Source organism: Lactuca serriola, chromosome 8, assembly GCF_051521515.1.
Source record: "Lactuca serriola cultivar US96UC23 chromosome 8, Lser_US96UC23_V15, whole genome shotgun sequence".
Classification (NCBI taxonomy): Eukaryota; Viridiplantae; Streptophyta; class Magnoliopsida; order Asterales; family Asteraceae; genus Lactuca; species Lactuca serriola.
In genome coordinates, this window is record NC_136415.1 from 119,452,280 (window position 1) to 119,463,358 (window position 11,079).

Genomic DNA, 11,079 nt, shown 5'->3' on the forward strand with positions numbered 1-11,079 from the left:
TGTGATCTTATATCTTATTTGTACATGATCAAATTGATTTTATTTTTAATTAAGATGTTTGATTCTTAATGTTTACGGATTGTAGCAACAAAAATTATAGATAAGGCTTAAGAAGTTAAATTTGATTACATTATCTTGCGAGCAAATGTGATTATGAGCTCATTCATGTAGGATCTTACAATTACGATCTTATAAAATATAATAAAAGATATTTTAACTTTAAACATTGTAAGGTTCAATCAAGAGATGACCAAGAGACATGTGTCATTTTTTTTGAAATTATACACAATTTAAAATTTTCTAACAATATTTGTTAATTAAAAAGAATAATAATAAGTGGAAAAAAAAAACCATCAGCCTGAGTGATTAGCCCTATTCCCTCTATCTCCTCAAAATCTTGACTCAGTCCAACCACACTCTTCAAATCTAATCTATTCTTCTTCTTCTTCGTCACATATCGAATAAGGAAAGACAACTTCGCACGCCATACCGATCCTCTTCATCGTCGCCTTTCTTGTGCTTCTCCTGCAGTTACCTGTGTGAGTCTTTTTCTTCTTGTTCGAGTAACCTAATTTGTTTTGAGTTGTTTCAGACTGTTCTATGGATTCGATCGTGTTTAGAGTAAATGATGATTACTTCAATTTCATATTAGTTTTCAATGTGCTCATTTTAGGGTTTGTTGCCTACCAGTTGCATCGTTTATTTTTGAAAGGCAAGTACTTGTATCGGTGCTAAAATATTTCCTTCAAATCAAGTATGCGAAAAAGAAATTTGATACGTGTAGACGACATCTAATCAAGGATTTAAAGCAGTTTAGCTAATTGATCTAACGATGCACAAGTAGGAATTCAGATAACATACATGTGTCCATGGTTGCACTAGCGATTAAATTTGATTAATTCAACTTTTGGTTTAGGGTTTACAATTACACAACAGATGATATCTATTTTGCCTTTAGATCCTGCATGCCTGCAACAACATCATACTTCACATCTTAGAGCACATTGCCCATGATCATTAGTTGGTTGATCCTGAGACTTGATAAATGTTACTTTACTACTTGTTCCTTTTTTCTCTTCATTCCAAATTCACTTTCTATAAAGTTGAGAAACGATTGAATCTATTGATGTGGTAAACTTGCCTCCATAGGATATGTCTATGCTCCCCAAAACTACCTCATTGTTAGTTCTAGTTTGGTTCTAGCTAAGATCAAGGTATAAACTTGCAAAGAGAAAAGAGGAAGACAAAACCAGTTTCCTTTTTTTTTTTTTTTTTTTCTATTTCTTTTTATTCACTTAAAATCTTCTTCTTTTCTATTCTTCTGTGTGAAAACTCACAGAGTGGGAGAAACATCTTGCAAAGAACAAAAGGGATCTACTGAGAATGTCTGATCAAATAGCAAAAGGTCAGGAATTTGAGAAGAAAGCTGACAAGAAGCTCAATGGCTGGGGATTCTTTGGGTCCAAGTTTGAAGATGCTGGTGATTTATACGAAAAAGCTGCCAATTCTTACAAGCTTGCCAAATCATGTTAGTATTAAATATTAATCCTCAAACATTCATATCATTCTTTCTTACAAAAAAACCTTTCATTTATGTATTTTAATCTTTTAAACAGTAATTTTCTTAAAGATGGCTTTTTGATAATATTTTCAGGGGACCAAGCTGGATCTGTATATGTCAAGCTAGCTGAGTGTCATCTGAAAGTAAGTGCTTAATAGTTAATTCTATCATCATTTTTTAAACCCCATAATAATCTTGATTTTGTGTTTTTCTTTTTTCTAGATGGATAGCAAACATGAAGCTGCTAGTGCTTATGCTGATGCAGCTCATTCATACAAGAAAACAAGCACCAAGGGTATAAACCAAAAAGATAATGATTTTTACTCCATTATTTTTCCTGGATATATAAAAAATGTTTTTCTTTTTCTTGTTATCTTAAATGTTTGCAGAGTGCATCGCTAACCTAGAGCAAGCATTAAACATTTTCATGGAAATTGGAAGACTCAGCATGGCTGCCAGATATTGCAAGGTACATACATCATACAATTATCATTTATTTCCCAGTTATTTATTTATTAACTTTAATTTAGTTTTCATACAATTTGGTTTCACTCTATAGGAAATTGCCGAGTTGTATGAACAGGAGCAAAATTTGGAGCAAGCTATTGCTTACTATGATAAAGCATCTGATCTTTTCCAAGGTGAAGAAGTAACAACTTCTGCAAACCAATGCAAGCAGAAAATCGCACAATTTTCAGCTCAATTGGAACAGTAAGTTTCATATATATATATATATATATATATATATATATATATATATATATATATATATATATATATATATATATTTATATTAATTAGGGATTAAAATCATGAGTAATAATATAATACCCTGAAAATGTGTTGTTTCAGATATCAGAAAGCAATAGAGATATATGAAGAGATAGCAAAACAGTCTCTGAATAATAACTTGCTAAAATATGGAGTTAGAGGGCATTTATTAAATGCTGGGATTTGTCAACTCTGTAAAGGTGATGTTGTTGCAATCACAAATGCATTGGATCGTTATCAGGAACTTGATCCCACATTCTCAGGAACACGTGAATGCAAATTGCTTGCAGTATGTTTTTACTAAATCTTTATCTTTTTTATTTTATGTTTTTTGGTGTTGAATCCCAATCCCATCACATTTTTAATTGATATGACAGGATTTAGCTGCAGCTTTGGATGAAGAAGATGTTGAAAAGTTCACTGATGCTGTCAAGGAATTTGACAGCATGACTAAGCTGGTAATTACAAAAATGTTGCTAACTTTTGTCATACTGACAAATGCATGTCAAACACAGCACAACAAATCTGTTGTCATGTTATGTGTAACAAACGGGTCTCTAATGTTGTTGGTTGATGTTTTTTATTTTATGTAGGATGAATGGAAGACAACACTTTTGTTGAGAGTGAAGTTGTTGTTGAAGGCAAAAGAGGAGGAGGATGATGATGATCTTACTTGAGAGTTCAGAAATTGATTTGTTCTTTTTGTGCTGATGTTTTTCTTTCTCATGGTGGTATTTTTTTATTTTTGTGTGCGTGTTATTATTCTCTATGAAGTGTATGTAATTGTAACTCCATTTGAGGGACTATGTCCGCATTGTGGTATGCTTTTCTAACAGTCATCTACAACCGAACATTTAGATAATGTTTTTGTGATTTCATTAGTGTGTTCTGACTTCTGAGAAGTTGTAGATTTTCTATAATAACATGAACCATTGCTACCCTTGATTGTAGCTAGAGAGATGGATGAAACAGTCTGAATAGATCTGGAGACGGGTTCTAAAATGGATTGGACTGACTAATAATCCATGATCAATGACTGGTTTAGGATAGACATGGATTACACCTAAACCCAATTAACCCATTAAAATTTGTAACCCATTTAAAACTGTATTGAAGTCAAATTCTAAACAAGTTAAAAAATAAAATCCGTTTTTAACTCAAGTGAGAGCTACATCTTAAACTGGACTGGTTCTAAACTAGTTTTTTATTAATTTATAATAGATAATAGATTTATTTTTAACATGATACATATTTAGACAATAACTTATTTATAGATGAGAAAACCGGTTTCATATAATGCTAAATGGTATGAGTTTGTTAAGAACGCACCCAAGAAATGGAATTAAAAACCAATCGGTCATGCTTATACGTTGTTTCATTGAGTCAGCTCGATGCTCCGTAGTTGTTTAATGAGGTTGCATTTCAATCTATTAGGGAGGAGGGAGTCGTTCCCACCGAACCCACTGTCAAATCAAATTTTGTCTCTTTTTTTTTCATCTTTTTCAACCCACAACTCACGGAATTCCTATCTTTTTAAACTCACTCAATTAAAAAAAATACAAAACAACTAAGGTACAAGTTTTAAAACATACTCTCTCCGTCCCAATATTATTGTCCACAGACAAAAAAACACACAAATTAAGAAAAAATATTAATTACCACTAACTTTATTTAATAAAATGACAGTTTTGTCCTTACTTTGCATTTAATGTTCCATTAAATGCTTAGTTGGTTAACTAATAATGAGGGGGTATTTTGGTAGAAATGTTATTTATTTTTAGAAGTTGACTATTATTTTGGGACAAACCAAAAAGGAAAGATGGACTATAATTTTAGGATGGAGGGAGTATGATACAAGAGAAAATAAGAAAGAGAAAGTAAGAAAGAGAAAGTAGAAAGAGATGATGAAGTGGGTTAGTGAAACCCAACCCACTCGTTGAAGCGGGAGTGATATCGTCGATAACTCTATTGCTAATTAAGATTTTACATTTGATTGTTTTCTATTTTTTTTAACCCATTTAATACATGCTTTGAAAACAATTGTTACAATATGGAAGATAGGTAGGGTTGTTCAATATTTTGATAACATCGAATTGTCCAATTGAACAAGTAACAATTTTGATTAGACTATATGGTTTGAATATTCAGATTTTCGAAATGATTTTTAGCAAACCCAAATGTGAAATCTCTGATAAAGTCTTTTGCCCAGTTTACGATTTAATCCCAACATTTATTTTTTGAACATAAAAGTCTCGATTATCTAATTTTATATTATAATCTGTCATTTTCTGCTGAAAAAAAAGGATTGTTTCGTTAATTTGAGCAAAATATAAAATAATCAGGACTTTTATCTTCAAAAAATAAAAAATAGGATTAAACCGTAAAGTGACCAAAAATATTGAGACTTTATTAGAGATTTTTCAAACCAAATTGTTATTTAGATTTTAGATTGGTTTTGGTTTACCTATTAGTAAAAAAATGAATACCACATTTATATATATATATATATATATATATATATATATATATATATATATATATATATATATATGTTATAAAAATTAAATCAAATTATTGAGTTAGACAATGCATGTGGTTGAACAATTTTCACCCTTTGAATAATTTCCTTTACCTATTGAATTACTATTTTGATGATGTATGAATAGAATGTTATGTAATATAAACTAGGAAAAGGTCTGTGCGTTGCACGGGTCATTCTTTTTAGAAAAAGACGGTAAAAGTTGTGTGATGAAATTGAGAAACAATAAACAATATGGACTAATATTATCAAAACTTGAAAATTATATGGCCAAACTCTAAAAGCAAAAAATTCCTGTTGAAAGATTTCTTTAAAAAAAAGACGGTGAAAGTTGTGTGATGAAATTGAAAAAAAAAAATAAACAATGGGGACTAAAATTATCAAAGCTTGAAAATTATGTGGCCTTCTTAAAAAAAGACGGTGAAAGTTGTGTGATGAAATTGAGAATAAATAAACAATAGGGACTAAAATTATCAAAGTTTGAAAATTATGTGGCCAAACTCCAAAACCAAAAAGATTCCTGTTGAAATACTCCATGCCCTTTAATATATATGTGTATAATACCCATCAAATGTAAAGAGAAAAACACACAATCTTGAATACAATCTTCTAAGTGTTCAAGAATCCTCTCAAATCTCCTTCTTTTATTTTATAATGTTTTAGTTTAGTTTTAATTACGTCGAATTTATAACACATTATCAGCATGAAGGCTCTAGTCAAGTCGAAATCACATCTATCATACTCAAGTTTAATATGAGTTCAACTGGAGCACCACACCAAGAAATGGTTGGAGGTCTTTGTATAATAGATAGTGGTAGTACGCATACTATTCTGAAATCAAAAAAATATTTTTCAAAATTAGTACCTACAAAAACAATCATAGATGCAATATCAAGTCTTGCAAACTTGATAGAGGGAACTAGGAAAGCCTATTTTATATTACCAAATGGTACAAGATTTTATATAGAAAGTGCCTTATTTTTTCCGTAGTCTAATAGAAACTTACTATGTTTCAATGACATATATTTCAAAGGACATGACACAAAAACTATGACCATTGAGAATAAGAAATATATGTATATTATAGACAAAAACAATGCGCTTGAAAAACTACCAACACTTGATGTTGGTTTGCATTATACATATATACATATGATTGAATCAAATATGGTAGTTAAAGAAAAACATTGTGATCCTGGGACATTCAGTTTATGGCCAGCATGATAGGTTGGGCCACCCATGATTAACAATGATGCGAAAGATAATTGAGAATACGCATGGGCACCCATTGAAGGATCAGAAGTTCCCTCAATCCAGTAGCATAAGACCATGTATATCTTGTTCCCTTGAAAAGCTAACTATAAAACATTCTCCAATGAAAACTGAAATGGAGTCACCAAGATTTCTAGAAAGAATTCAAGGTGATATATGTGGACCAATTCATCCATCATCTGTACCATTTAGATACTTTATGGTCTTAATAGTGCATATAGCAAATGGTATCATGTTTGCCTATTTTCAACTCATAATATGGCATTTGCAAAGTTTCTTACTCAAATTATTAAATTAAGAGCACATTTCCTTAATTATAATATCAAAAGAGTGAGACTTGAAAATGTTGGTGAATTTACTTCACAAATATTTAATGGCTATTGTATGTATGTAGGAATTATTGTTGAACATCTAGTTGCTCATGTACACACACAAAATGGTTTAGCCGAATAATTGATTAAACGTTTCCAGCTAATAGCTAGACCATTAATAATAAGGACCAAACTTTCTGTCTTTGTTTGGGGCCATGCAATCTTACATGTTGGATTATTGATTCGCATGAGACCAAGTTCATATGTATATTCTCCCCTAAAACTTGCTTTTGGTCAAGAGCCAAATATATCCCATTTGAGAATTTTTGGTTGTGGGGGATGGAGTACTGCTGGTGAACACTGAGTTCAAATAAACACCTACAGGTTGCGAGTCTGCTAGCGTTCCACTGGACTATCTAGAATAGTTAATGGTCGTCATCTATACTCTGCTAGATGACTGGATCATATTAAAACATCGAGGCCTCTCATCATTTTATCGCACATCGTTTATTTCATCTACCCATGTTTTATCCTAACATTTTTGTAGATATAAAATACATATACAATTTAAATCATTTAAAACTTATATAAAAATGTCCACCCAACATAAATATCAAGTAAACAGATAATATGCACACATAGCACGTAATTAATATAAAATACTTCATATCTATGTGTAAGATGAAAGTGACTATGCACTCACTTGTTACAGTGACGACTTGAAATTCGAGCAGCGCTTCGCTTCTTAACAATATGATTTCCTTCGACGAAACTGTAACATCCTAAAATTTAAGACCTAGTTCTTAAATTAATAAAGTAAATAAACGAAAAATGATTTATATAGTTAAATCATCAAGGGATAATCATATCATTAGTTGATATGAAGTTTAGAAAGTTATAATTGGAAATAATAACAGTTTTGAAAGTCAAAGGGCCAAAAGTGTCAAAGTGGAAAAATAGAATGAGTTGACCAAATGGTTGACTCAGATAGTGGAAAGGATTGTAGAAGTTATATGAAGGATGTAAAAGGACTTATTATGTCAAAACTTAAGTTAAAGTCACAAATATTGTGGTTTAGTGGGGGTTGGCCAAATAATGTAAACTAGAGGGGCCAATTGTGAAAATATTGTGAAATAAGATGCAATCCCCCTTCATCCTTCTTATTCAGATCGTGTTTTGCAAGGGAAGAACTCCATAATGGCGATTTTGATCTAAAGAGCTCGTAGGGTTTGAATCAAGCAAGTTTAGAAGCATTCAAACAAGAAGGGAAACAATTAAAGACTAATGAGGTATAATCTCTTCTCTATTACTCCTAAATTTCGAGTTCATTGCTAGGATAAAACACCAATTTTGAATTTAGCTTCTTTTAAGGGTTAGGGTTTTGGTTTCTAACCTCACTTGAGTAGTTTTGGTGACTCCAATCTCAATCCAATCACTATATTGGTAGATTTGATGACTTGGGTAAAAATCTCTATGAACCCTAGAAATCTAAATTGGGGATTTCATGTTTATATGTTAAATTGGAATGGATTCAATGACCTAGATGATGTTTGATGACAATGAATCCAATTGGAATACTCAAACACATCCATGATGGTAGAATGTTGAATAAACATGAATTTTAGGTGATTTTGGGAAAGATATGATGACATCAATGGATTTTATGCATTAAGGTATAATTATTGAGCAAATGAAGTTCATAACCGTGAATGCATGCTATTATAATGCTTTAGATGCAAAATACTAAGTGTAGATTGGTTATTGGGTTAACCCATGGAATTTGTGGCCATAAGGGGCATTTTGGGAAATCTAAGGATAACCACATGATGACTTATATATTAGAAGTGAATGACATTCATAAATATGAATTGACACTCTAGAAATGATATTGAAACATAAACATGAAGGATCTATTGAGCTATAAGTGGTTCTAGTGATTGTTTTAGCTTAAAGGGTAATTTAGGAAATATAAAATAGAATTGAGGATTCCATGGTTGGATGAAGTACTTGCAATGAGATAAATTGTGGTTTTATGTACTTAAAAACACCCAATGATGTATTAAATGATTTGGAAATAAGTCATATTGGTTCAAGAGTGTTTTTTAGCAACTTGAGTTCTTAACCACCCTTTCATTTGAGTGTTTGTAAACATTATGAAACATAACACTTTGATAGAGGAATTGATGAATTAAGTTGAATGTTTTGACATCATAAAACATCCTTTAGTAGTGCTTGGAAACCTTTAAAAGTGTTACAAATGGTTACCTAAAAGACCAAAACCACCCAAGCAAGTTTAGGACTCAAAAAGTGAGTTTTTGGGGGTGTTTGAGCTGCTACGGGACGCGACCCGCGTGGTCATGAACGCGACCCATGCACATACAACAGATTGGCCGACGGAACTTTAGTATTTTCCTCATAACTTTTGCATACGGACTCGGATTTACACGTGGTTTTCGCCTACATTCATATTTTTACATAAGGAATAGTATGAAACAATAAAACTTAGTAATAGAAGCTTTGAGGGGTATTTTGGTCATTTTAATGAATTGTGTCCATGTTATATAGGTGTTGATTGAGAGTGTTTCTATAAGGAAAAGAACTAGAAGAAGACTAGCTAGCCTACGTGTGATTGAGGTGAGTACGTGTTGACATTTTCCCACTTTGGGATACATGGCAAAATGATTTTAAGATAATGAAATGCAATGCTTTGATATATGAATTGTTTTGAAACGAAAGCGTCAAATGTTTTTGGAAAGGGTATTTTGAAAGAGTACCTTAAAGGCAGGAATGTTTTTGAAAGAAAAGAACGTTTTAGAAGATCGAATGTTTTGAAAATATGATGGAAATGTTTTGAAATATAGATGCTTTACTTTTGAAATGATTTTATGATACTAATGTATGAAATGTGTAAAGCATGGAAAGTAATGAAAAGAAATGTAAAATAATGAAAAGGAATGGAAAGTAATGAAAGGTATTGGAAAGTAATGAAATGAAAACTGCCCAGGCCATGATACCTTGTGAGAGGCACTAGAGGAATCTATTGGGGTGGCGCCTCCCCTTCGCGAGATAGATATCCTATTATGATACCTTGGTGGATTAATTTGTTCTTTCCACCTTGGACTTGGAAATGATACCTTGGTGGATTGATTTGTTCTTTCCACCTTGGCCTTGGAAATGATGCCTTGGTGGATTGATTTGTTTTTTCCACCTTGGTCTAGACTTGGGAGATGTTCATTTATTGGACGTAGAACTAAGTATAAAAATGGCAACGATATAATACCGGAATTAGCCCTTAATGATAAAAGAAAATGAAATATGGAAATATGGCTTTTGAAATGAAATAAAAGGAAATGGAATGAGAAGATATGAAATGATATTTATGAAAAGTATGAAATGAGTTTTCCTTGAAAATGTTGTATGGTCTAAAAACTATGTTTTGCAAAGATGAAATGTTTTTGATGAAAATGTGATAAATGTTTTGGCTCTCAAACTCACGTAGCTCACGAGACATTACTGTCTTACGTATCTCTTTTTTTAATGTCATGTATCTCAGGTTACACTTAAGAAGAGAAAATGATAGATGGAAGCTAGAAGTCAAGTGATAGAGAATGGAGTGGAACTTGTTAAGTTCCTTATTAATTGTATTGATGTAATTCTTATTTGCTTGCTATGGTTGTATTGATGCTTAATGGTAACACCCATGTTTTAAATTTGTAAAATTTTTTGTGGGATCGTTTTTTGTTAAATGTGGGTTAACTCCCAAATGTTTTTAAAACCATAGCATATTAAAGTTTAAAAAAATTGGGGTGTTAGAGAAACCTAGTATTATTACCACTAGATTTTAGTCTAATATTTATTGCGACTACTTATTAGTCTAGATTCGTCATTAACTTAGAGTTTGCTTCATGATCTATCAAGTAAAGAACAACCAGGTAGGATCATATCGGAGGTAGGGTCTTGATATGTGTATTTTTATATATATTTTTATGCATTATATCTTAATATTTTGGCCTTTATTATTCTCTTTTAGAACTAAAAAGTACTCATAATGCTTTGAATTATGATTTGCAGCTATTCGTTGTCGATAAAGCACAAAAGAAAAGACTGAAGCGGAAATCGGGCTTAGAAGCTAAAAGGAAGGAAAATGCTGGAGAGCCGATTACGCCCCGCGTAAGTTGCATGTACGCCCCGTGTAATGACCAAATTCAAATTACGCCCAACGTAATATAAGGTTACGCCCCGCGTAATGGCTGGCATCCGATAACTCCAATCGCGTATAAATCTTCATTATGCCCAGCGTAATCCGACTTACGCCCAGCGTACGTAAGTCGGTTACAAGGGTTATAAAAGTCGATTATCAGCTAACCAGAAGGAGGGATTCGACTTCCAACTTAATTTAGTCGATATTAAACTTCTGTTAAGCCGTTTTGAGGGTCTAGAAGGCGGCCGGAAGGCCGTTAAGCTAACGTGAACGGAGATCGGAAGGGTTGGAGAGCGGATACATGTCGGTAATCAAATGGGTTGTTAATGTGACCATGTTTAGCATTCCATTGTGTTACTATTATGTATTTAGTTTCTGATTTAGGTATAAAAACCTTTTACTTTGCGTTTATGATTGAATGAAA

General features: G+C 32.1%; 1 protein-coding gene and 1 long non-coding RNA gene across 2 annotated transcripts; both read left to right on the forward strand.

Annotated features, from left to right (window-relative positions):
* The first annotated feature begins 396 nt into the window (after positions 1-396).
* LOC145069140 (alpha-soluble NSF attachment protein 2-like) lies at positions 397-3,210 on the forward strand. Its single transcript, XM_079016108.1, has 9 exons — positions 397-539; positions 1,340-1,528; positions 1,655-1,704; positions 1,784-1,856; positions 1,951-2,030; positions 2,121-2,272; positions 2,414-2,621; positions 2,710-2,790; positions 2,926-3,210. Exons 2-9 carry the CDS (start codon positions 1,384-1,386, stop codon positions 3,007-3,009), a joined length of 873 nt encoding a protein of 290 aa, XP_078872234.1. The 5' UTR covers positions 397-539; positions 1,340-1,383; the 3' UTR covers positions 3,010-3,210.
* Positions 3,211-7,637: 4,427 nt separating this feature from the next.
* On the forward strand, positions 7,638-11,079 carry LOC145069947 (uncharacterized). Its single transcript, XR_013689745.1, has 4 exons — positions 7,638-7,743; positions 9,020-9,088; positions 10,008-10,403; positions 10,526-11,079. It is a non-coding gene; the product is annotated as an uncharacterized LOC145069947 (long non-coding RNA).

Coding starts and splice junctions, on each gene's coding strand:
- LOC145069140 (XM_079016108.1), top strand. CDS start 1,384: ATGTCTGATCAAATAGCAAAAGGTCAGGAATTTGAGAAGAAAGCTGAC. Junction 1,529..1,654: donor TTACAAGCTTGCCAAATCAT/GTTAGTATTAAA, acceptor TAATATTTTCAG/GGGACCAAGCTGGATCTGTA. Junction 2,791..2,925: donor TTGACAGCATGACTAAGCTG/GTAATTACAAAA, acceptor TATTTTATGTAG/GATGAATGGAAGACAACACT.